This window comes from Crocodylus siamensis, chromosome 1 (assembly GCF_052110815.1).
Source record: "Crocodylus siamensis isolate JL-2025a chromosome 1, ASM5211081v1, whole genome shotgun sequence".
In the NCBI taxonomy this organism is placed as follows: Eukaryota; Metazoa; Chordata; order Crocodylia; family Crocodylidae; genus Crocodylus; species Crocodylus siamensis.
In genome coordinates this window covers 67,718,382-67,745,891 of record NC_143395.1, presented here as the reverse complement: position 1 = coordinate 67,745,891, position 27,510 = coordinate 67,718,382, and the positions used below count along the sequence as shown (strand labels likewise).

The following is a 27,510-nucleotide window of genomic DNA, read 5'->3' as shown; positions in this document are numbered from 1 at the left end:
CATAGGCTGTCTGTGCTACTTGTGGTACTTATGCTGCAAATTGGCCACTCCTGTATAGACAGAGCCATCTTTTTATTCCACCTGTTTCTAGGTCCTTTATTAAGTGCAGTTCAGTCATAACAAGGCATATATTTCATACATGTTCTCCATATATAATTTGTTGTTTATGAACCGAGCAGTGGTTTAGCAGTGCTACAATACTAAAGTCCCATAATGGGCAAGTTGAAGAATAAGTGATCTGGGGTGCGGAGACCTCTCAGGATTACTACAGAGTAGTTATCAACTGACATTTCTCTGCTCCCCTGCCTCCCCCAGTAATAAATGTACTCTCCAGTACAAAGTGGAGAAATGATCATATCTCCCAAGCTGACTGCGCTCTGTAGGAGCTACTTCAGTCATGGCCACTAGTGGTGAGGAGCAGGTTTCATGACCTAATGCATGGAACTGAGGAGAGGAAACACACATGAATGCTATGCTGCCATGTAGTCACTTCCAGTTTTTGTTACCATTGTCTTTACTTGAGAGCGGAGTGACCTACATCAATGTAAGGCTGTGTTGTGCATCTACAGATTTTACTGTGTAGTAAATGTGTCATTTCAACAAACTGGAAGCTAGGAAATTTATGAGTAAACTTACTAATGTGCAGTATAAAGAACATTTTTTTAGTATCGCTGAAAATAAACTTACTGTGGCATTGGTAACAAATGCAGGAATAAATTGTAAATCTAAGTTTTCAAGTCTAAGGGTAATGATCCATGGAATTTTACAAAGCTCTGCATTGACTTTAAACAGGATTCTTTTTAAATTCTATAGAAGCTCTATCTCTGTGAGGCCTACAGCATTAAGCTTTTGGTGCTTTTGGCCCCCTATTAATAGTAGTAATATTTCCAAAAATATTTTGTCAACATGAACCAAACAAACTCATCCTAAATGTATAAGTCTTAGTCTTCCTGGCTTCTGTTACGTAACACAAATCTGTTATTTTATCATCTTTTCCCAATAGATTGACTTTAGCATCAAATGATAATCACGTAACAGATTATTAGTTCATGGTAGAAGATACAGTGGGCTTTTCTGATTGCTATTCTGCTGTCTGAAAAAGCAGTGAAATACATTTAATGGAATGGCAATAATATTTGTAATGTCTAATGTGTTTCTACATTCAACCTGTATTCCTTTGTTTTTAAACTAGTGTGCACAGAACAGTGATAAGCTCTTGACTCTCTTATTTGTTACATTTAAAAAGCTGTCTCAGTTCTAGAAGGCACTGCTGTATTTTTTTCTCAGGTGCATTTGATATGTGTTTAATCACAATACCCCTTGTAATTCTTTTTTACCATTTTAGTTATTAAGGTTCATACAGATTTCTGTCATCTGTTTTCTGCTTGCTGGCTCTTTTTGCTGTCTCTCTTGTTTCTCAAGATTCTCAGACAAGATTTGTCAAAGTGAGAAAAGAGAAGAAAGTAATGGAAAACAATGCTGAAAAAGTTGGAGATAATGAAAAGAAGATGCCTCAGTCCGATTTCCAGTCTGGTAGTTGATTAAGTCAAATTTCCTAATATTTAATGTCAGCCTAATGCTGCTTGTATCTTTCCAATAGAAACTCATTTCCTTTGCTGTCCTTTTTGACATCATTTTTAAAACCAAGCTGCCCTATATTTCATTTGTCATTACCCAAAGCAACCAGCGGAGCTGTAGGCTTTATAATATTAGTTTAGTGTAGGTGGGTAATGATGAAGGTGACTCACATTTTCTCATGTGATTACATTAGATTCTTTATCTAGATGTTAAAAAAGATGTGATGTAGAAATACAAGAATTTGTATGCTGTTCAACCTCTGATTAAAAAATGGATTATAATAAATTTCCATTAGTTCAGGGATTCTGATCCAATCAGATTCATATTCTTTGTGTCTTCCTATGTCTTCTTAGTCACGTTGGGCAGATCTACATGTCACCATACAGCGACATTGCTACAGTAACCGTTCATGCTATGCTATTCGCATGGCGCACTGTTATATTTCGCTACTACATCACCACATCGGTGTGCTAAAATGGAGGTGTGTGCTATTGTAGCAACATAGCTGCTGGTTACATGTAGACCCATGTGATTGCTACGTTGCCATAGCATTCCATACAGCAATGTGCATATGCACTTACTGAGTAGTATTTTACTCTAGGTATAGTGCCATCAGCATATAACTTATGTAGTAGAGGAATGACAAATCAATTTGCATGAGATCTAAATAGTGCCTGTAGGTATAGCCTTGTGTCTTCGTTGTGCTTTCCCATGGGTTAATTAAACACTGAGAGTTGTAACTTGTTGGTTGTAAACTATTTGTACTATAACATTTTTGTATAAATAGTAAGAGCCATTAGTCATTATTAAATAATAAGCCGTGTGTATTTTTTCTTAGGTCATATTCAAGCAGGTTGATATATATTGAGAGATATGATAAGAGAAATATTGGTGCTTGGCCCTTTAAGTGATGTTGGTGACTCCCTAATCCTCTAGGAAACCTCCCTTATGCTAGCTTCCTAGTTGAATATATGCTTTCATTTGTTAGATCAGTCTCATACAAATAATGAGTTGAAAAGCATCTTGGTCTGGGGAATGGTGAACTGAAAAAGTTCTCAAGTTGCAAGGCAAATGTGGGAAACAGGAGTTATAATTTTTTTAAGAGAGTTGAAAAATGGCATAGTGTTTATGGGTTGTTATAATTAGAGATGTTATCAGTGCTTCTGGGAGTCATGACATTTGGACTTAGTTTTCAGCAGAACCATTGTTGTTAGGAATCAACATCTGCTGAAGTCAATGGATAGGTTCCCATTCACTTCAGTGCTTTTTGCATACATTTGTAGAAGACTTCAGACAAGCTATAGATGCACATCCCTTACTATTAGAGATACTGAATTATCAAGACTGTTATCACTGTTTTCATCGATGATCTGCTGAGATCCCTCCCGACTGAAAATCTATGAAATCACATCTTTTTCAGTTATTTACTTTAGCAGATCCAGATGCTTTCTTTGAAAACTTGTAGTGCAAAGTTCTAAGCTATTAACAGAATAGCTATGTTAAGATTTACTTTCCTTATCTTCAAAATGTGTATTCTAACCTCTATCCATCCTACAATATAACATTACTATACTAAGTAAAAGCTGAATCCATTACAAAGAGAACATAATATAATCTACGTTTTAACTGCTCATAGGCATTAGTTACAGCACTTTTATTGTATCTTTGCTTTTGGTTTCAGCTACGAAATTATGATAACATTCAATTTACAAGAATAAGTGATGGAATTAATTTCTAGTGTGGTAACATGAATTCTCACAATCTTTTTTTTCATTTTACTCCCTGTTCCATTTACCTAAATATTTGTGAATGTTTTGTCTAAACTTAAAGTAGTTCCCCTAAAACCTCTTTCCAGTGCATCTCACAGCAAGGCGTTGTCTAAATTCAAAGTGCTGGAAAAATTCCACAAGGCCAAGAAAGATGCATTTTTAAACGAGGAAGATGGCAGCATCAGATCTGACAGTCCAAACAGTTCTGAGGGTAACAAACTTATTTTTTCTAACATGCAGGTAACTTTAAAAAGAACTAAACTCATAATTTGGGTGTGTGTTAAAATTCTCAGCAATATACACAATAGCTGTTTTGGACATTTATCAACTGCCAGAGACAGGAGAGATTTAAAAGCAGTAATTTGGCATGAAAACAGCTTTAGCTGAGGGAGTGCATTTCTTTTTTCCTGAAAGATGCTGATTTTTATTTGGCCGTGTTACAGGTTGGGAACTTTGTATAATCCTTATGTTCTGGTTCATAACTTTAGCTTATTAAGACTCCCACCCTCCGTTGAGAACCAAAGAGGTAGATTACTACTGAATCAACAGGAATTGCTTACAAGATTCATGAGTCTCTCAGTGCAGTATTATCAAAGATGTGGGGCAGAAAATTTTTCAGTGCTTTATTTTTCTGCAGAAAATTTTCCATCCCACATCTCTACCTGTAGTGAAAGAGAATGTGGTTCAAGTAGTTCTGAATCAGATTTGCCTCAATCCAATTCTGAAATGGAACTAATAAGCAGTGCAAATGATTCTGCAGATAGGGACAGTGAAACTGGAGCTGCCGCAGTGACCTCAGTGGAAAAGAGTTAAACTCTGTTGAAACAGATGAGTGGACAACCATAGCATATCATACACAATTCTTTGGGTGTGCTAAAATTAGTGTCAACAGTTTTCAGTGCCTTCATTCTTTTCCTTGAATTTAAACAAACAATGTAAGGGAAGTACATGCTGTTGTGTTATCTTTACATTTTTACAAGTATTCCAATAACAATAATTTTTTTCCACATAATGCTTTGAATTTGTTTGAATATAATATTTAAACCACATTAAGGGTGCTGTATTTAATTTTTTTCCTAAGCAAATATTTCAGTTCAAATACATGTGGCTATTGGGACATGAAATTAACATGGCGGTACTTTTTTAGTTTTGTTTACTAAATATATGTCAAATAAACATGCTAAATCAGATCATGCTCTATTTAGGGCATTGGACAATTTTCCAGAAAACCCATATCTGAGTATTATTAACATTAAGCATTGGAAAAACCATAAATCAAAACCTCAAAGTCAAAAGATATTTAGAGTAAACATTATGCTTTTTTGTTTTTTTATCTTGGTTTTGAGCCTAAAATATTCTTATTCTCTGAGTCTAGTGCTTCTCTGCAGCCATGATTGGCAGATTGTTTTGGGTTCCAAATAAATGCTCATGTTCTCACATTTACTTGACTTCAGGAGCTGGGGATTTGAGAAATACACTACATAATCTGAACCTGGCAAAAAATTGCAGGAGCAGCAGCACTGGGATCAGGGCCTCACTCTGCAATTCAGGCATGTTTTAAATGGCTCAGTTCAGCAACAGATAACAAACTTGTTAGGTCCACATACAGTAAGCCAAATAAGTCCAGTGGAATTCTCTGGGACTGGTCACATGTTTAAACAAACACAGCATAGATGTGCAGTTTTGGGGCGTTTATAGACATGCTTTGGGAGGCAGGGAAGGCACTTTAATTAGTGCAGTGCTGAGAGCCATGTTAATTAAAAGCACTTGGAGCATGACGTCTATCAGCATCCCCATGCTGAAAAATTGTGACAGTGCTTCCCACCGCCATTTTTCAGCATGGGGATGCTGATACACGTGGTGCTGGAGCCTGCTGGAACACAGTTACTACCATGCTTCAGATGCTTAACCAAGTAATTACCACGTTCCAGACTTGATTAATCGAGTCTGCTATGAGATGCTGAAATTCCAGCGCATCGGAGCAGCCTCCCTGCTTATGTATAGGAGCCCTTAGTTCACAGGATGAATCCAAACTAGCCCGGATGCATTCTGAACATTATGTAAAACCCAGGTGTTCATAAATGGAGTTATCTTTGAAAAACAGCATTAGAATTAGCTTTAACTTACTTAAAAGCATATGCATTCTGAGAATTATAAATTCCTGTGTAAAGACAGCTGAAAAACTGGACTTCCAGTTTTCAGGCTCTTTCATGTCTTGTGTAATTTTTTAAGAGACCCTGGTTTAATTCTCCTCTTTGCCTGTGAGAATGATTAAAACCCACATTTTCCACCTCCCAGAAGAGAGCCTTCAACACCAGGTTATAAACTATTCTGGATGGGCGCTTCCACCCTTAAAGCTGTGCCATTGTGCAGAAAAGAATCCAAGATTCATTGGGCCAGAGAGTCATAGATTGTAAGGCTGGAAGGGCCCTCAGAAGATCATCGGGTCCAGCCTGCCGCACCAGCCAGGAAAGATAACTGGGAGTCTGTGACTCCAGCAAGGTGACTGTCAAGCAGGAGTAAGCGTGGTTAGTCACCTTAAGGTTAGGGCAGTCTTCTTGGAAGGGAGGAAAATATGGGTTGTGGTACCTGCTCCAAAGACTGTTTTTCATTAAAAAGTTTGCTTAAACAGTCCTTGGAGTGTGGATTTAAGGAATTAAATTTGGTGCCTCCCTGTGAGGTCTTAAAAGAGCCTGTACAAAAAATACATGCTTCCAAGCGTACAATCACACTAAAATGATAAGCCTATGACTTCTTCCCATTAACAAAAGCAGAAGATAAAAAATAAAGTAGAGGGAATAGATACCCAAATAAAATGCAGTATCCCTTCAGTGCCAGTAGGCTCTTGTGTGATGGGAGTGGTAACTGCAAGGAACAGAAAATGGTTGGTATCAGGTACTTCTTGCTAGTGGGTATACTCTGCTGCCAAAGAGCTGCTGAGCTGTGCTTTAACCCAAGGCTGTCCAGCTTCTCAGTAGATATACATGCAGTGTGGGCAGGAAACAACCTGGGCACATGATATGAGGGCCATCCATAGCCCTTACCTGCCCAACCTCACAGGCTACTGATACGCTGCACAACTCTGCCTATCCCACCTCACCCATCCCCACCCCAGTGTAAACACAGTGCAGGGCCTCCCCCATGCAGGCCCTCTCCCTGCTGCACACTACAAGCCCCCACCCCACTCCACCCCGACGATAAGGTGGATGACTTGTATAGTCTCCTGAGCCTCCCGAGCCCTTCCAGCACTAAAATAATTTTGGTATTGTAATTAATGTAAAATTTCAGAGCTGTTACTAATAGTGCCATTTACAAATATAAATAAAGTAAATGCAAGAGAACAATTGTTCTTGGCTCTCAACCATTTTTTCTGTGAAGAAATATTAATATCTTATAATTGACTTCCATCAGTATTTCTATGGATTTGAAACACTTCACAACATGTAATGCTTTCTCATGTAGTCTGATGTAAATTTTCATTATAGCCTTGAAAAGGTAGCAACTAAGTCAGCTACAACCAAATGAGACATACAGGCCTGAGACTCAAAACTTAATAGGGACTATGGGTAAAGAAATATGGAAAATGTGCAGTTTGGTCATCTACAACTGCACATATTCTGAAAGGTGAATGCAAGAGTACTGTGCAGTACAAACTCTTGTAATTAATAATTTCTCTTTTATGGAAATGTATTTTCTAGGAATGCTTGGGACAAATGGAAGCTTTCTCAAGTCACAGAAGAGTTCCCAGCCCCTTGCAGAAACAGATGAAGGTGCTCGTGTAGAAATGATGCAGCTTCAAAAAAATGATGGTATTTCTGTCTCCTTAAGCAGAGATAGCTTGGAAACTAATGGTAAGAAATAATTTGATGAAACTATTAGATAGTTATTTACAAGCTATTATGAACTCTTACCTTAATGTGTTTGTTCTAAACTACAGTGATCATATTTTTAAGGAAACCTGAGACGCTGCCCCTTCTCCCTCCCCAGTCAGTGGTGCTGCTGCAGGCAGCAGCAGGTGGGCGGGCCACAGTCAGGCAGGGAGGTGGAACAGCGTTAAGGAAATGCAGGACATTGTTTTTCAAGTGAAGGTGGGAGTTACTGTAAAAAAAGAAAATGTAACCGATTTCATTTTTTTAAATTTAATTTTAATTGTACCACTGTAAACAATATAATAATGTTGATATCCACCAAAAATGGAAATTAGAGTTTAACAAGAATTATGATAATATAATTTTTTTGTGGAAAAAAAATACCCCAAGAACACAATCCAGTCCACACTGCTGACTTACTTTTCAGTCACTGTTTTCTTCCATCTTCTGGTCTTCTCTATCTCTGTACCCAGACCCCTGGTAGTTCCTGAAGGAATGCATCTTCTTCAAGAGAAAATTGTCATTTTGCAACTTTTTGTAAAATCCAGGCAGTTTTCATTGAAATTCATTTGATACTCAACAAAGCAGCAGTCATATATACACGGAGACAGCTTTTCTCTGGTGATCACAGTTACTTTCGTTTGTGAAAACTCTGTCTCCACTGGAGCAGATGTCCCTGGTAGACAAAGAGCATATTCAGCCAAACACCAAGTATTATCTGTTGGTATGAGAGAACAACTGAAATGATTAAATATCTCAGCCCGGCAGTTTTTGTATGGGATAGCTTTCTCCCTCCATTCTTTCAGTTTGCCTTCCACATCTTCACAGCGCAAAATTCATCAAAAAGACCATCAGCATTTATCAGTCTATTTTAATGATTCAGTGTCAAATATTTTGCATACAAAATCATACAAGATCTCAACATTACTCTATTCAGGACAGAGGTGAAGGTTATCTAATTAAATGTGGAAGTACCAGCAAAAGAATCTTCCCAAAGTGTCAGATCATGTATGGCACAGTTGTAAAGCTGAAGGAAACAAGCTGAACAAGTAATCTTTGGTTATTTTTCCTAAATGCCTCAATTCTTCGCTTGCATTAATTGGTACATATTTCAGCATTTTTGGTGACAAGTTTTGTCTTCAGTGATTGCAACTCTCTTGATGCTTCCAAAGCTGATGTAGATTGTCATTCCATACATTGGATGGCCTACTTAAAATTCTGTCACTGACAATGCACAAATAGCAACCAAAATTTCCTGCTTTCATTTTGAAAGAAATTAAGAATCAGAGTTGGACATTTAGGAGGATGTATGAACCTTTAAAAGCATACTTCATCAATTTCAAGAACACACTGTATTATTGGACCTTATGACAGAAAACATGTTATGCTGAAGCAAGATTTTTGTAGTCGACATAAGGTTTGGTCACAGAATTCTTGCAGTTTGGCTATATGAACTGTGTAAATCTGAAAATATTTATCTTTCTTCACTACAAGCAGTTCTAGTTTTAGTGGAAGAGCATCACAGTTTGTCTGGACACAGTTGTGTTCTATGTGGGCCCCACAACCAACTCCAAGGAAATCTGTTCCACCTTTCTTTCAATTTTGTAACAGTGTTGGTTTTCCTGCAAAGTTCATGTTAGTGTTATCACCACAGAAACCTATCACTTTGTGCACCATCCTATTTTTCTGAATGGAACTTTCAGTAACATTTGTAGTGATTTCAGATGTTTCTCCTTTGTTAGAGTGAATATTTAACGACTTTCATGCCATTTTTAAAGGATTAATAAACTGAATCAATATTGGGATTAGCTTTACTGCCTTCGTGTTTGATGCATCAACTAATACAGTGGTAAAATGTGTTCTAGCCATTCATGAACTCTAGACAGTTCATCTTTTGACATTTGGGACTAGTACATTTAACGTAATAGCTTTGCTTTTTGTATGTGCACAAGAAAATTTTGGATCTCTAATATATTTTTAATCAGTTTTGATCAACGGTCACTAGAATAGAAAGAGAGATCCTGTTGGACGAAATGGTGTGTGGTACCTTCTGCAGCCGCACAGTTAAGCCCTGTGTCCCAGTAGTATTTTGTTTGACAAGCAAAGTATGCTTTGCACTCAGATGCTGCCTCAATTGCAGATTTATGTATCTTTGTTTGGAGATGGTCTGTGATATTGCTTTGGCTTCCATGAGCAACAGAAAATGTAGATGAACAATGCACACAAGTAACACGCAAGTGACGACACCCAGATTCCATACCTATTCCAACCACACAGGTGCAGGGTGGGAGGGGCGGCACTCAGGCCTAGGTGAAATGGAACCAGCCAGGGTTGTAGTACCAGGGTAGAGTCCAGAGCTGCTTTCCCCCCAACCCTCCCACATGAAGGGAGGGAGGGTCTCCTGTTCCTCTTAGGGCAGGGGTCCAAGCCACCCCCACCAGAAATTCCCCCTTTTCCTGAGCACCCAGCAGCAGTCACTCCCTGGTCTCAACTCTGCTGGGCTACAAGTGGATGAACTTGTGCAGCAGTCAAGCAGCCTTAGGGGTGGGTGACATGGATGACTATCATGAGCACATGTGAGCAGCCCACACTTATAGCAGCTCTCTCCCCCAGCCCCACTTCACCAAAGCACTCCCTACCCCAAACAGGAGGAATGGTGCCAGTCTGTCTCCAGCTGCTGCTCAGAAGGAGCTCGGCCAGATATGTGGGAGTGGATGGCGCCAATTCAGGACTTATGCTTCAATTGTCACCAACTAGCCAGGACACTGGGACAGCCTTCAAAATCCAGAACTGTCCCAGCCAAACCAGGACATATGGTCCACCCTATAGTACACCCTTATCTCTGTAATAACTGCAAAAGGGTCCAGGTGCCTCCAGTCTTCTATGGGATTCTGGGGGCTGTTCATGTTTATTTAATATCATAATAGTTGTATGATTTTAACATAATTAAACTCATAGATATTCTGTATATTAAGACTGTAGTGTTAAATTAGACTATAATTGTTTTTAAACTTAGATTCAGTTGTGGCCTCTGGGCCTAATCCAAGCATTTTAGGAGTTGGATTGGATACTCTGGAAGAACAAGAAGAAAAAGAGAGGTTCTTTGCCAAACTTGAGAAAGGAGCTTCATCTACCATTGATTATTCAAGACTAAACAAAGAGCTGGATTCTAATGATTCTGTGGTATTAGCACCATTTAGCCGGTATGTGGAAAACGCCCTAACAAACTCAATTAAAGTACTTTATCAATGAATTAATGAACATTTATCATAATGAAGATGTTCAGAGGCCTAAACCACAACTGGGGCCTCATCTTGCTAGGTGCTATATTATATGTATGAATATGTAAAATGATGTGATGTGATTCCTAAATCTTAAAATAGGGCACAAGTGAACCTAACAGACAACAGGAGAGAATGAAGAGTGAAGGGATAAAGGTCATAGTGATAAGTGTATGTTTACATAAATCTCAGCACAACTTAATGGTTACCAGTTATTTCAAGTGTTTTGGTTTTTTGCTTTTTTTTTTTTACCACCTATAAAATGAAAATAAATACATTTTGCTAGGCATTTCACCTTTTTTATCAGCTGATGGATTCTGTATAGGCGTCATGTTAGAAGGGAATTTTCAGAGAGGGATTTAAGTAATGTTTTTGTGCGCTAGAGCATGGAGGGCATTCCAAGTGTAACAGGCAACACGTAAGTTCAAAGACGGGGGTAGTGAACAAATGAGCATTCAAAACTGGCATCATTGAGGGAGCAGAAAGAGTGAAATAAGGTACCTTTAAAGTAGAGCAGACACAAGGAAGCAGGGGTAGAGTTCTGAAAAAATCTTTAAAAGTGAAGATAAAATGTTTTATTTAGAAGAAGGGGGGCAAAGGGATAGACTCCAAGGCTGCGGAGTGGCAGTTAGCAAAGATGATGATATTGTTCCTGTTATGAGGTTGTGAAGTGGGCCAGGGAGGAAATCTTATAAATTCATTAAGATAAGGGCTTGGTTGAGAGTTCTGGCTGTGTGGGCAATAGCTGTAACATATCTGTTAATTTGCACTGAAATTTCTGTGCATGTATTTTTATAAAAAGTTTATTGGTAATAAGGTCAGGTATTTAAGTTTTAAAATGTATAGATATTGTTAAAATTACCTGCAAGAAGCAACATGCTTTTTATCATTGTTAGAATAAATAAATCCTAAAAATTTATCTCCCTACCCATATGTCAACAGCAAAGTAACTTTCACACTTTTGCAGGAATGAACAGGCTGTCGAACGAATGGAAGAGGAAAAGGAATCTAAACGCAACGAGAGATCAGGTATTACAATTATTCTTTCACATAGTTCTTTAAGTTGTGGAGTCTCTTGTATCGTTATTTTATATTCCTCAGTTTATAAGCTAAGAAAAGAAAAAGCTTAACCAGCTGAATAACTAATAAAAATGGACTTCCTGTTGTGTATTCATTGTAGAAGGTACCGAAGTTGTCAAAAAAAAAAATGCAGACTGTAGAGCAGGATCTACAATGGGTTATACTTTAAAGACCTGGAAAGAAAAAAAAAAAAAAGGAAAAATTACAAACTCTTAGTGTTTCTTGTCCTCTATTCTGTATTGTTTTATAAAGTGAGCCACAATGTATTTGGGCCCATTTATATGAACTGTTTGATTTCCTTCATCAAATTAGTTCTTCAGCTTGGGAGATTCATTTTTCTTTTCAGTCGGTTGTAATTTTTGCTGCTCTTCAATTTTTTTTTTTTTACCACCTTTGTTATGTTTAGTTTTTTATGTCCCCTCAACTTCGGCTTTTCTTCTTACCTCTCTTTCCTACTTACCTCCTGCTGGTTCACCCTTTTTGTTTCATTTCATCCCACCATTACTCTTCTATCTTATATTCTGTTCTTATCACTCTATCCTTGTTTGTTTGTTTGTCTTCCCCTTTCACTACTGCTGTGGTATTTTCCTCTGGGTCTCTCTGTTCCCATTTCTCTAGTTCATTATCTTAATCCCATCCCTTTCTTCTATTCTGTGATAAAGAGCAGAGTGCTTTTTTAATGCAAAAAAATTTTCAATTCAAATTTGTCAAAAGAATATCTAGAGTCCTGATAAGCAGTCATAATAAATGCTTATTAAGTGTGTTTTTGTTAACCTTAAAAAACTAAATGAAATCTTCCTCATTAAAATTGATGGTTTCTGATGCTTTCAACATTTTAATAAGAACCTTAGAACAAATGGAATCTTTAAAAGAATAAAGGGATAAAAATTGCTTGTTAAATTCTTATATTCTCTTGCAACAAAATCAGAAGGTATAGCTTTCAAGGAATGGTGAGCAATCCTGTATGTAACTGTTTTACTGTGTACAGGGGACAAATGGAAGTGATATGATATAATGGTATATATACTGCACAAATTGCTGTGGTAATTTATAAATATTAATATGTAATAATTGTCTGACCTTTTTGTGTGACCAAGTCAGTGAGGGGACAATAATCAATAGTGTAGACTTCCCTTAATAAATATATTGATCTAACTTGGGGCTGCAAGAAGAACAGACAAGGAAATAATATAAGGGCATCTTAGACAAGAATATCTAGAGACACACTAGGAAAAAGGCCAAAATTTTAGGTCATCTCTGTCATACTGTAAACTTTGTTTTGCAGTGCTGGAACATATTAGGTCAAAGGATTATAATCGGTTAGAGCCTGTGAAGATAGGGGCGTTTGACAAAATCTACCTAGGGAGGCAAACTGACCCAGAGAGGGAGGGATTTATTGCTATATATGCCCATTGAGAGGTGTTACGTTTGTGTTGGGAGCAAAGCCTTTCTTCCCGCACAAAAACAGAGCGTGCAACCATTCAAGGAATTTCTTGCAGAAGATAAAAGTCTCTTCTACAAGAAAGTTCTACCTTTTTTGACTAGAAAGATCTCTCTCCCCAGTATCCCACAGTCTTCTACTCTCCCTTCCTCCCTCCAAGGTTACCTTGAGTCTGCAGGGAGCAGGGGTATATCCCCAGGCTGCAACCCTGGGGGTTTTAGCCCTGTGTGTTGGTTCTCTTTCCCCCTCTCCCCTAAGTCCAGACCAGGAAACTGGTCTGTGCACAGGGGGGGAGAATTTCCTGGAGCGGGATCCATCCCACTGTGGGACAGATCTAGCTGCACTGCTTCTGCCTCCTACTCCTTATACCACCCCCAGGTGACCTAGAAAGGTGCTCAGAGTGGGGACCATTTTTCCACAATGGGAACTACTGTTGGGCCAAATCCCCGCTGGCTGGTGGGATAGGCAGGGAGGAGGAGCATTATTCTGGGGCAGGAACTCTCCTGGTGCTCTGGGAGGGCTTCAGCCCTGGGCTTATCTGCCTCCCACTCCTTGCAATTCTCCAGGGTCACCTAGAGGGGTGCATGGATCAAGGGACATTCTCCCATGGTAAAACCCATCCCAGGGCCTTGAAGTGGTTCCTGTTGTGGGAAAAGTGTCTCCCCACCTATTCATCCCACCAGTCAGCTGATTTTTTTGAATTCTTAGCACTAGAAAAATAGGTCAGGTGTTGGAGCATACATGTATTTCAGCTCTGTGGCTGAAGAGCTGCACAGGTGAGCTCTCCAGCCAGGGGACACTAGAGGGCATTATTTCTGTGAAATCCTTAGTGCTAGAAATGAATGCCTGCCCATGGCTTTTGTCTACTTTAAAGATGTTTATAGTCTGGACAGTAAAGCTCAAGGGTGCCTATACATGTGCAGCAAAGCTGCTTCAACTTGCTGTAATTACAGCGTGTCAGAGCAGTCTTTATCAAGTGGGCAAGGATTAATTCATTTAGACTCTTGGGGAATTTATACATGATTAGTCAAATCTGCTGGAGTGTGATTAATTACCACACTCTAGCAAACTCCAGCATCCCATGTATCAGCATCCCTATGCTGAAAAATGGCGGCAGGGTGCTTTAAGTAAGCTTCTTCAGTGGGCTTTTAGTTAAAGTGCCCCCACCACCATTTTTCAGCACGGGGATGCTGATGCACATAATGCTCCGAGTGCTTTAATTAGAGTAGCTCTTAAACTCTAATTAAAGCACAGCTCCCCACACTCCCAGAGCACATGTATACGTGCCCCAAAGGTCAAAATGAATTAGTCCTTGGCCAAATCCAGGGGACTACAAACACTGGAGAAAACCAAGCATATCATTTAGATTTTTTTGATTGTTTTTAAGGTATATTTTTGTTTTTTAAGAGAAGCAAGTGGTTTTGACCATTTGCTTTTTTTCCTGGACCGACTGTATAGTTTGGAGGAGCCATTCCTAAGGTATGCTCTTGTTTTAAATAAAAAATAAGAACGCTGCTAAGTAGCTGATTACTACTGTTGTTGTCCTAGAAAGCTGAGATCATGATTAATAAATGGGGACTGCAAATCAGTACTTGATCTGTGTGTGAGAATTGCAGGATTTAATCTTGAAAAAGGGAATAATCCTTGTTGCAAAATGCTCTAAAGCCTTCTGTGTCTGTGAAAGGCACAATATTTCTTAGTTGCAAATGGAAGAAAAAACATTTTACATTTTCCACTGACCATATCCTCTACAAGTATTCATCCTTTTTCCATTCTTAATTGTATTTCAGAAGATTATAGTGAAGATTTTGAAGATGAGGAAGATGCTATTACTTCTTTTAAAAATGAAAATAATCAGGTTAAACAAAGGACAAGATCAGATGATGACTTAAGTGTCCAAGGACAGGTATGAATTAATACTTAGATTACTGAATTTTGGTGTATCATATATTTGTTGCTATGCTTGAGCAATTTATATTTGTGTATGCTTACAGTCCCAGTGGTAAAGCTTAAAATGCTACATTTAATCCTTCTTAAAAGTCTGTTACTTTACATGAAGTATTTGAGTTTTTTATAGAGGTGTGCAAGAGTGCACCAATGTATGTGCATGTGGAATTCACAGGGATGTATAAATATTTTCAGTGTGCTAGCATCAGATATCTGAAAGAATAGAGGTATTTGAGTATGATGTTCCCTAAAAGAAAGTACACTTCCAGAAGTTTGATATTGATGAATAATAGCAAATCTTAACTAATCTGCTTGTTTATTTGTATCTTACGAATTAAGAATCACATGTTGCAAGTGCTGCTAGGCACGTCAGCCTCTAGATTGAAGGGGCTTCTCTCCTTTGGAGCTTCTGAGTTTTAATGGGATGAATTAAACATTGGTGAGCCTCTATTCTTTAAAGCCAATGAGTGCTACGGGAGAAGGGAAACTTGTATTATGGAAAACTGGAAAAAACTAAAGACCCAGTCTCCTTTTATTTTTCTCTTCTCCACTCTGTCTCCCATATTGTAATTGCACTTGGATAGAATAAATCACAGGGCAAGTAAGTTGCCAACATATTTGTAGAAAGCTAATTGGGACTTTCATATATTGTGATCACGTCACAGAAGGGTCATGCACTTGGTGATTCTAGCCACTTGGTATTCTTTCAGCGAAATGGGAAAGCCACAGTGGCATGGAGATGGTGCAGCAGCACTGCACTTGTCCTTTTGCATTCTCTGGCATAGAGATTGAGGTCACAGCAACTCTCTGATCTAGTTATACCTTTAGGGTCTCTGGGCTTGGCCTGGAACAACTCTGAAGTTGTCCAGTTTTGGCCAGAGGCTGCATTCCTGCATGAACTGACTTATAGATTCATAGATGCTAGGGTCGGAAGGGACCTCAATAGATCATCGAGTCCGACCCCCTGCATAAGCAGGAAAGAGTGCTGGGCCTACATTACCCCAGCTAGATACACATCCAACCTTCTCTTGAAAACCCCCAGGGTAGGGGAGAGCACCACCTCCCTTGGGAGCCCGTTCCAGACCTTGGCCACTCGAACTGTGAAGAAGTTCCTCCTAATATCCAATCTAAATCTGCTCTCTTCTAGCTTGTGGCCATTATTTCTTGTAACCCCTGGGGGCGCCTTGGTGAATAAATACTCACCAATTCCCTTCTGTGCCCCCCTGACGAACTTATAGGCAGCCACCAGGTCGCCTCTCAACCTTCTCTTGCGGAGGCTGAAAAAGTCCAGTTTCTCTAATCTCTCCTCGTAGGGCTTGGCCTGCAGGCCCTTAACCATACGAGTGGCCCTTCTCTGGACCCTCTCCAGGTTATCCGCATCCTTCTTGAAATGCGGCGCCCAGAACTGCACGCAGTACTCCAGCTGCGGTCTGACCAGCGCCCGATAGAGGGGAAGTATCACCTCCTTGGACCTATTTGTCATGCATCTGCTGATGCACGATAAAGTGCCATTGGCTTTTCTGATGGTTTCGTCACACTGCCGACTCATGTTCATCTTGGAGTCCATTAGGACTCCAAGATCCCTTTCCACTTCCGTGCCACCTAGCAGGTCATTTCCTAGGCTGTAGGTGTGCTGGACATTTTTCCTCCCCAGATGCAGCACTTTGCATTTCTCCTTGTTGAACTGCATTCTGTTGTTTTCTGCCCACTTGTCTAACCTGTCCAGGTCTGCTTGCAGCTGTTCCCTGCCCTCCGGCGTGTCCACCTCGCCCCATAGCTTAGTGTCATCTGCAAACTTGGACAGAGTACATTTCACCCCCTCGTCCAAGTCGCTGATGAAGACATTAAAGAGTATCGGTCCAAGCACCGAGCCCTGCGGGACCCCACTGCCCACACTCTTCCAGGTCGAAACCGACCCATCCACCACGACTCTTTGGGTGCGACCCTCCAGCCAATTCTCCACCCACCGGACTGTGCAGTCATCCAGGTCACAACCCCTTAACTTGTTCACCAGTATGGGGTGGGATACCGTATCAAAGGCCTTCCTGAAGTCCAAGTATACGACATCCACCCCTCCTCCTGCGTCGAGGCGTTTTGTGACCTGGTCATAAAAAGAGACTAGATTGGTCAGGCACGATCTGCCTGCCACGAACCCGTGCTGGTTTCCCCTCAGCATAATTTGTCCTGCCGGGCTCTCACAAATGTGAGCCTTGATGATTTTTTCAAAGATTTTGCCAAGGAGGGAGGTGAGACTGACTGGCCTATAGTTACCCGGGTCCTCCTTCCTCCCCTTCTGGAAAATGGGAACCACATTGGCCCTTTTCCAGTCCTCCGGGACTTGACCCGTGCGCCACGAGCGTTCAAATATTCCCGCCAGTGGCTCTGCAATGATGTCGGCCAGTGCCTTCAGTACCCTCGGATGGAGCTCATCCGGGCCTGCCGACTTAAAGGCATCCAGTTCTTCCAAGTGACCCTGCACCACCTCAGGGTCCACGCATGGAAGTCTGGTGCCTTGCTGCTGCCTCCCTACACTCCCAGTGAGAGACTTGTCATGCCTCTCGCTTAGCAACATCCATTCTTCTAAAACTCAGTTCAATATATAGGAAATAACTATAATTGGATATGTCATTGTTTGAATGTATGTATGTGTGTACAGTTTACTTACATTCTGCTATCCAAAACAGCCCACTTTCATCTGCAGTTAATGATTCCTACATTTTTGCAGTTTATTGTTGACTGGTTGGAATGGCCACACCATATAATGTATAACACTGCCAACTGAAATGTGAAACAATGTGTGTATTAAGTTGCATTTTCTGATTCTCTTGTACTGTACGGTTTTGTTGCAGTAAGTAATGTTTCCCAAATATAAGCCTTAACATCTAGTTACTCTGCCTGTGAGAGGGGAGGGAAAAATAAGAATGGGGTGAATCTGTGGGTGCACAACTATAATTCTTTTAATTTAGAGATTGAATTACATAGAAATTGTCTATTTATACCTAGATCTGTGTGTGGGTGCATGGGTGAGTGGGTTGGGGTGTGTACTCTCACCTTTTAATCTTAAACACAAATTTATTTAATTTGTTTTTCAAATTCCTAAGGTAACCGTTCTTCATTGTTTCTATTATTCTATTATTTAGGAAGAAACACCTGGGATGCTGGCTAAAGGTAAAAACTCAAACCTTCATCAAGGTTGTTTTGTTTTTTTAAAATATCAAATCTCTCTGGATTTTTTTTGTTTGTTTGTTTGTTTTTGCTTTTCTTTAACATCTGAATTTACCATTTAGAGTCTTGTATGAAGTGGCCAGAAATAAATCTTCCTATCTAAAATTGTCTGCAATTTTGAATTGTTGTGTCAGTATTCATCCTTTTATACCACAGAAGTAGAGTCAGATCACTGCATGACTGGGTTCTTGTGTATACCAGCTGAGCTTGGTACAAGTCTTTTTCTGATCACCACAAGGCTTTACAGCAGTGGCAGCCAACCTTTTTTGACAAGTGTGCCACAAATTAGCCCCATACCTCTTCGTGTCTCTCTGATCCCCTTTCCCTGTCCAATCTACAGGGGAAAGCTCTGCTTTCTGCTCCCAGCCCTGTGCTCCCTGCCTTATCTGCTTCTTTGTTTTCTTCCTTGGGAAGGAAATAGGTATTACCTTAAAGATTTGTTTGACAGGCTGAGACAGATTTTGAAGTAAGACTTGAAAAAGATAGCCATGCTCTTCTGTCTAAGTCAGCTGGTACTTGACAGGGCAGGAGTGACTAAGTAGGTAGCTTTGACTGTAAAGGAAAGCAAACAAGGAAACAGGGAAAGCAAACAAGAAAACAGGAAAAGAAAACTTTGGCATTAACTGCCTTTCACTTTCTAACAGTGACTACTTGATAATTTGAAATAATATTTTGGCGATCAGGCTGAAAAGCTTGAACACAGTGGCTTTACATTCTCCATGTGATATAATTATCCTCATCAAGTCAAGGACCACTCCCCCCACCTTCCATGTTGGGTTCTCTCCTCCAGGGTTGAGGCATGTCATCATGGCATGTAGGAAAAGGGTATTAACTGCAGGTTGTTTTCTCCATTTTCACCCCTCAACAAAGTGAAGGAGAACAGAATTGGCAGCCTCTTTCTTCTTTGGTGTCACATAGGATTGACTGGTATTTGACTGGTCAAAAATACTTGGTCAATTGAATAGTAAAATATTGCCAAATAATGGTCAAATATTTTAATCATTAATTTGTTAGTGCAGTGAAGTTAGAGACTTTAATTTTCAGTGTAATTAGACACTTATGCTAATTACAAAAAGTTATTTGACTTAATAGGAAAAATTAAATTAAGTTCTAACTTATGATAGTGTCAGAGTGATATTATAGCTGTGATGGTCCAGGAATTATGTGAAAGGCAAGGATTTCTTACATTGATATAATTTATTGGACCAACTGCATAGTTGGGATAGACTTAGACAACCTTACCTGCATTTAAAGGGGTGTCTAACTGTATTCCAACTATGCAGTTGGTCCAATAAAAATATCACCCTATTAAATCCTTGTCTCTTGCATTAAATTCTAAGAAGTTGTAATGAATGCTTATTACTATCAGTGTTTATTACTAAGTGTTAGGTAAATGTAAAAATTCTTGATATTCTCTGAACAGTTCTTCTTTTCCTTGGCTTTTATCCTGAAGCCTTAGGGTCATAGAATCATAGAAGTAGGGTTGGAAGAGACCTTGTAGATCTTCAAATCCGACCCCCTGCCTGGGCAGGAGAAAAACTGGGCTCAAATGACTCCAGCCAGGTAGGCATCAAGCCTCTTCTTAAAGACCCCCAGCGTAGGAGCCAGCACCACTTCCCTTGGAAATCGGTTCCAGATCCTAGCCCCCCTAACTGTGAAGTCGTTCTTACGGATGTCTAATCTAAACCTACTCTCCAACAACTTGTGGCTGTTATTCTTTGTTATGCCAGGGGGCGCGAGGGGAGACAAGGTCTCACCCAAACCCTTCTGGTCCCCCCTAGTGAGTTTATAGACAGTCACCAGGTCCCCCTTCAGCCTTCTCTTGTGAAGGCTGAACAGGTTCAGGTCCCGCAGTCTGTCATTGTAGGGTCTGCCCTGTTGTCCCCAGACCATGCGGGTGGCCCTCCTCTCGACCCTCTCAGTGTTGTCCACATCCCTCCTGAAGTGGGGCACACAGAACAGGACAGAGTACTCTAGCTGTGGCCTGACCAGTGTCATGTAGAGGGGTAGGATCCTACTTGAGATTCACCTGTGGATGCACGACAAGGTCCGGTTAGCCCTGCCAACCGTGACCTCGCATTGTCGGCCCGTGTTCATCTTGGAGTCAATGACTCCAAGATCCCTTTCTGCCTCCGTGCTCTTAAGAAGGGAGTTTCCTGACTTATAAGTGTGCTGCTGGTTACTACTGCCCAAGTGTAGCACCCTGCACTTGTCAGTATTGAAACACATCCTGTTTTTGTTAGCCCACCCCTGTAACCTATCCAGGTCCTGCTGCAGTCTTTCCCTCCCTACTAGCATGCTCACCTCACCCCAAATTTTGGTATCATCAGTGAATTTAAACAGGGTGCTTTTCACCGATTCATCCAAATCGCTGATAAAGAGATTGAAAAGCACAGGCCCAAGGACCAAGTCCTGGGGGACTCCAGTGCCCACTTCTCCCCAGGTCAAATATGACCCATCCACCACCACCCTCTGAGTAAGACCCTTCAGCCAATCTGCAATCCCTCTGACAGTATAGGCATCAATGCCACAGTCGCCCAGTTTTTTAATGAGGATGGGGTGGGAGATGGTGTCAAAGGCCTTGCTGAAGTCCAGAAAGACTACATCCACGGCGACACCCACATCCAATGCTTTTGTGACCTGATCATAAAAGGCAATCAGGTTGGTCTGATATGACCTGCCCCTAATGAAACTGTGCTGATTGCCCTTGAGCATCATCCCTGAGGCTGACCCATCGCAGATGTGCTCCTTGATGATCTTCTCAAAGAGTTTCCCTAGGATTGAGGTAAGACTGACAGGCCTATAGTTACCCGGGTCCTCCCTCCTCCCTTTTTTAAAAATGGAGGCCACGTTGGCTATCTTCCAATTATCTGGTATCTGGCCCGAGCACCATGAGTGCTCATGAGCGCTCATAAAGCTGTGCCAAAGGCCCTGCAATAACCCCTGCTAGCTCCCTCAACACCTAGGGGTGGAGAGCATCTGGACCCGCTGATTTGAACACATCCAGCCCCTCCAGAAGCTCTCTAACCCTGGTCCTCCCCAACCTGAGGTCTGGAGGCGTTCCCCTCAAGTCTGTCACAATGGGGAAGTCCCAGTCCCTGCACAAGAAAACGGAGGTGAAGAATTGGTTAAAGAGGTCTGCTTTCTCCTCTGGCGCAACCACAAGATTGCTCAGAGAATCTTGTAGGGGTCCCACATTTCCCGGTGCCTTCTTCATCCTCCCTGTATCTTTGAAAAAGGGCTTTTTATTATCTTTGATCGTGGATGCTAGTCCTAGCTCTAGGTCTGCCTTAGCTTTCCTGACAGCCCCCCTACAGGCCCGAGCAGAGGAGGTATACTCCTCTTTGGAGGTAGCACCCTCCTTCCATTGGTTGTACACTGCCTTTTTGGCAATCAGGCATTCCCAGACACCACTGGTGAGCCAGAGGGGCTTTCGGGCACTCCTGCCCCCCTTGCTTTTTGTTGGGATGGTCACCCCTTAGGCCCTGAGTATCGTCTCCTTAAGGAACGACCACTCATCTTGGGGACGGAGTTCCCCTGCTCTCAAGAACCCCAGCACCTCTTCCACTAATCTCAACTCATTGAAGTTGGCCCTCTTGAAGTCTAGGCATACTGCCTTGCTGCAGGCCCCTGACACCCTGAGCTGGATGGTGAATTCCAGCAAGCGATGATCGCTATCACCCAGGTGGTCAAGAACCTGGAGGCCCCTTACCAGGTTGTCGCCTGTGGCCAGGACCAGGTCCAGCAGGTGGGACTCTGCACCTCCTGAATTAAGTGGAGGTCCTGTATCTTGGCCAGGAACCTCCTGGAACGGTCCAACCTGGCTGACTGTTCCTCCCAGCAGATGTCCGGGTAATTTAAATCACCCATGACAACTACAAGGTCATCAGGAACAGTTACAAATAAAAAAATAAAGCAGAATTAAGAACACGGGAAATATACAAGACGAAAGTCTCCAGCCATGTGCTTCCTCAGCCCTGTAGGCCAGGTTGCCTGCCTCTGCAACTGGGGGCTGAACAGAACAACAGAAGCTTAAGGAGAGAGGGAGTCGAGGGACACCGGCAGTAGAGCCAAGTGGGAAGTGGTGCCTTGGACCGGGAGCCACACATTAAGTCCTCAGGGCCACATGCAGCCAGTTGGACAAAACTGACACAATTCGTTAATGTGAGATAAGGCACTCTGTCAACAACTAAAATGTGAATCGTGACAAGTTTGAGCCAACAACAAAATGCATGTATGTGATAAACAAATGGTAAATGCTTAGCCATCTAACTTATGTTCAAATATGCTAATGATAAATTTGAAGGCAAAAAGTAGTAACCAACTGAGAGCTCCTCTCATTAGGCCTCATTAAAGGGGCTCATTCACAATCTGATTTATGCAGTAAAGTATGAGAGTGTACATCTCTGTTTTAACACTTGCATTACATGTTACAACATGATGGAAAAGTAGCAGTTGCCAGATCACAACTCCATCTCCATGTGGGCAGGCAAGAAGGAATGCAATGTGACTTTGCTTTCCCATTTTGCCAGCCAGCCCAATTGAGCTGGTGTAGAGCAGAATCCAAGGTAAGCCATACATGGAAAATTGCTGGGCAGCTTTCATCACTTTCTGTTCCGTCTCTGCTTCCCTCTTGCAGTGTGACTCAAGCACAGTTCAGTTCTGCTCTGCTGTTGAGGCAAGCACAAGTAGGCACCCTGCCTGTTTACTTACAGAAGTTTGCTAGATGCCATCCTGATGACAGTGCATTCTTTTGCATCCATTGAGTCGGAGTGGGCAAGATATAATATCATATTAGTGACACTGTTCTTAAGGGCTAAAGTTTGCTTCCCTTTTCTTTTCAGTTGTATTGCTTGATTCACAAGACTCTACTATGGAAGTTCAGAAGGTCTCTGAACAAGAGGGTGTAGCTGTGACTGAACATCAAACATCTCAAGAAGTTGCTGAGAATAAAATGAACAGGAGTGGTGAGGCTGCTCTTTTAATTTATCATATATTTCAGGAGGGAATCTAATGGATCTAGAGGATTGATAAATGGAAATTAATTGTTCCTTTTGAAGTGCCTGTGTGAATCAGGTCTTAATAGTAACCAAAATTTTGGACAAAGGAAAGACAAAAAAGTTCTGTTTAGGCTTTTTTCATTTGATTCTTTTGTTCAGAAAGGCCAACTTGTTTGACAGCTGGTGTTTAAGTTTTAAACCTATTTCTTTTCTTAATGGCTGCTAACTGCATTTGCCTTCAAATGCTGTCAGACAACTTGTCTGTAGAAGTTACTGGCAGATACAGCAGCTAAAATTTCATAGATGTATAGACATTAGGGCTGGAAGGGACCTCATAAGATCATTGGGTCCAGCCCCCTGCCCAAAGGGCAGGAAGTCAGCTAGGGTCAAAGGATCCCAGCATGATAAGCATCCAAATGTTTCTTAAAAGTGTCCAGAGTAGATGACTGCACCACCTCTGGAGGGAGTCTATTCCAGGCTTTGGGGGCTCGGACAGTAAAGAAGTTTTTCCTTATGTCCAGCCTGAAACAGTCATGGAGGAGTATGTGACCATTGGACCTTGTCATCCCTTGGGGTGCTCTGCTCAACAGGCATTCCTCCAGATTCTGATGTACACCCCTGATGTACTTACAGGCTGCCACCAAGTCACCCCTTAGCCTGCGCTTCTTCAAGCTGAAGAGTCCCGTGGCTCGCAGGCTCTCTTCTTATAATGCCTATTCTCTTGTCCTGTGATCATGTGCGTGCCTCTCCTCTTGACTCTTTCAAGCTTCTCCACATCCTTTCTAAATTGTAGAGCCCAAAATTAGATGCAGTACTCCAGCTGCGGCCTCACCAAGGCCGAGTACGGCTGGAGGATGGCATTCTGGGTCTCGCTTGAGATGCACTGATAGATGCAAACCAGTTTTGTTCACTTTGATACCACATTGGTGGCTTGTGTTCATTTTGTGGTCAGTCATGACCCCCAAGTCTCTTTCGGTTGTAGTGCTAGTGAGTGTAGCATTGCTGAGCCAATAAGTGTGATGTGGGGGTTCCCCCCCAAGGTAGAGCACTTTGCATCTTCCCATATTGAATGCCATCAGGTTTTTATCCACCCACCTGGCGAGCCGATCAAGTTTGGCCTAGATCACCTGCCTATCCTCCAGTTTGGACACTCTTCCCCCAAACTTTGGTGTCATCAGTGAACTTAACCAGTCTGCTTCTGACACCAGAGTCCAGATTGTTTATAAACATGTTAAAGAGTACAGGTCCAAGAATGGAGCCTTGGGTGATACCACTGGTCACTGAGTGCCACGTTGAGTCAGTTCCATTAACTACCACTCTTGGTCTGACCTCAGAGCCGGTTTCCCAGCCATCGGACTGTAGTGTAGTTTAATTGTGCTGGGCTGTGTTGTGGGTGGTAAATGACAAAATAGATCAAGAAAATGCTACATTATGAAGACCTATGTAAAATATATAATGCTTAAATCCACACTACACATATGTTGATACTGTCTGCTAACAAAGCATTCTTTTAGTTTGTACGTCATATTGGGAAATTGTAAATTATTATGTTTCCTTGCATTTTCTCATTACTTTGTGACAGTGTTTTGTTACTAGCTGGTAACAGACCAAGCTAAGAACTAAAACATAAGTTTCCAGTGTGCTGAATTTACTAATTGTTTCTCTAATGGATTTCATGTTGGCTACATCTTGTGGTAATGTTAATTTCCTGCAGGTGTTTCCTGTGTGCAAACTAACAGTGACATTGAAGCATTACATCAGGCATATTATCATATTGATCAGTCTTTAGGAGACACAGATGAACAAAGAATTTGTATCGGTGTAATGGAAAATATGGAAGGCTTTGTCCAGGATGCTTCACAAAATAATGAAGCTGGTGCAAAAAATGCTTCAACTACTGAATCAGGTAAATCATAAGGAAGTTACTTCACATTTTGTGTTATGAAAGTGATGTATTCAAATTCTGTGGATAAAACCATTGTAGGAATTTGCCATTTATTCTAAATATAACCTGAAATCCAAAGATGGAATGAATCTTCAACACACAAATCTCCACTTGTCCCAGATAGAGATAGACAGACATTAACCATATTAGTGATATTAAAACATGTTTGTTTTGGAATGATTTAGGCATGAACCTCTGAGTAAAGGAGTCATATTAGACGTGACCTCTCATGACCCTTTCCATATTGTTCTGTGATGTCTCTACTACAGCTTGGAAGCGTGCAGATTCATGATCTAAAATAACAAAGAGGGTGAAACCTGCACAGACTGAGAAGGTGAAAAGCCAGGGTGCACTTTTCCAGCAAAGATTGCATAGACTTCTTAGACCTTAGGGCTGGAAGGGACCTCAGAAGATCATTGAGTCCAGCCCCCTGCCCAAAGGGCAGGAAATCTGGTGCTTCTGCCTTTTAGCTAACTACCTTTATGGCACGTAAAGACATCCAGGTTAATGAAAAAACCCTTCTAAACATAGTTTTAATGAGGCAAACATTAACAGGCTAAGTTCTGCTTGTAAATGAGTGAATTAAGTTATTCCAGATTTACACCATTATAGCCAAAAGCAGAATTTGACTCAGCATTGCTTTCATTGGCTTTTAAGGGAGTTCAGTCTAATGTGTTTATTACTCTTTCCTTTGTTTTCCCTCTACAATGATCAGTGTGTTTGCTCAACATTTATTGAAGTAAACTGTTGCTTATAAAAATTAAGGTTTAACTGTGCCCTGCCTTCTACTTAAAATGTAGTTTGTAACATTGACTGTTCAATATTTTATATAGCCATTAATCAAAATGATACCTCTTTGGTTTATTTGAGGCTTACATAGATTATCATTATAACTTCTGAAGGGTTGTGTGTAGTTTTTGGAAAGCACAGTTAAAAATGTATTGTTCTCATACTTCCAGGTCTGAAGGTTCATTTCTTTTAACAAATGTTTCTTTTTTACCATCACTTAAATAAACACTAGTGGATATCTTGGAATCTGTCTGTTGCCAGGTTAAATGTAAAAATATTGCTTACACATGATCTAGCTGTAAAAATATTTTTACAGATAGATCATGTGAAATTTTTGACATATGCTAATTTAATGCACTTGTTTCAATGTATTGTGTGTTATTTCTCTCAATGAGAACTGAAATTTTTAAAATAATGTCTTTTATCATTTTATATCTACTTTTTTAGATTTGCCTACTATAGAAGAGTTAATGAAACCTATTAAAGCAGATTCATCATATGCCAGAGGCTTTGACCTGGAGTCTGTAAGGTATTTATTTCAGGAAATACATATTTAATATCTGTGACTTATTTGTAAATATTTCCTTTCAAAACGGCTCAGCTTGTTTTCCAGTCAAGAGTCTAGGACCTATTGTACTAAATGTCTTGGTACTGTGCTATTTGTACTGATCTGTACAAATATCTGTTTTTAGTTGACCTGACCATTTTTGAAAATGAGATGCATTTCCAGTAGACTTTCTATTAATATTGTTTTGGTGTATTGAAAGTGACCGTTGCAGACACATACAGTCTTCATGTGGCATTTAAAATAGCATTGCATTTGTGTTGCGCCTTAAAAAAATATATTGGCAAAGAGCAAAAGTCTTGTTGCTTATATACATTTTTGTTTCTCTTCCCATGTAGCGGAATGATACCAGCAGACAGCAAAGCAGATGAATTTGTCAGCCATTTGCCGTTTAAAGAGAACCAATGTGATACAGGTGTAGAGAAACAAAATTTAGATGTTTTGTTTAAAGAACATAATAAAGAAGAGAACAATTTTCTGTGGGCAGCTGTAAATGAGGGTAGTGAAAGTAGCAATCAAAAAGGGACTGAGAGAGAAGTCCAGACAGAGAAAATGCAGCTCAACATACTGAGACAAAAGTTAGCACAAAATTCTATCCTGTTGCATCGAAATGAAAAAATTAATCAAGTAAGTAATATTTAGTTATCTTTTTTTTTAATAAAAAAACTTGTTTTAATTCCTGTACATCTTGAATGGTAGTTTTGAAGGTTGTTTTCACAAAAATAATTGCCTAGAAAAGTTTTCCCCCATCCCCAAGTTTAGAATCTAGCTTTATTTAATTTGACTTCCCCCAAATATCTTTACTACCTACTCACTTAGGATCATGACTTCTAATGTCACTTTCCAAGATGAACATATAGATCTTTTCTAATCTGTGTATGCAACTTCTTCGGCTCACTATCTTTAAAATAGTAGGAGTTTTTTAGAAATACATGTTGTTTATATGGTTTGATGAAGATTATCATTTTCTGCTCATCAGGAGTCTTATTTCTGTTTTTTTTAAAGACAACTCTAGTAACTC

At 40.5% G+C, this 27,510-nt stretch overlaps 1 protein-coding gene across 3 annotated transcripts in view; it reads left to right on the top strand.

Moving 5' to 3' along the window:
* Positions 1-27,510, top strand: part of CEP162 (centrosomal protein 162) — a 75,828-nt gene that overhangs the window by 13,929 nt on the left and 34,389 nt on the right. For 2 of the 3 annotated variants that reach the window (XM_090035883.1, XM_090035891.1), the window contains exons 5-13: positions 7,046-7,198; positions 10,233-10,419; positions 11,465-11,526; positions 14,809-14,924; positions 18,106-18,133; positions 23,035-23,157; positions 24,905-25,096; positions 26,372-26,453; positions 26,828-27,116. In XM_090035883.1, the coding sequence (XP_089892009.1) occupies positions 7,046-7,198; positions 10,233-10,419; positions 11,465-11,526; positions 14,809-14,924; positions 18,106-18,133; positions 23,035-23,157; positions 24,905-25,096; positions 26,372-26,453; positions 26,828-27,116 (1,232 nt within the window). Of the gene's footprint in view, positions 1-1,564; positions 3,559-7,045; positions 7,199-10,232; positions 10,420-11,464; positions 11,527-14,808; positions 14,925-18,105; positions 18,134-23,034; positions 23,158-24,904; positions 25,097-26,371; positions 26,454-26,827; positions 27,117-27,510 lie in introns of those variants that run through there. The other variant, XM_090035900.1, reaches the window with a different exon arrangement.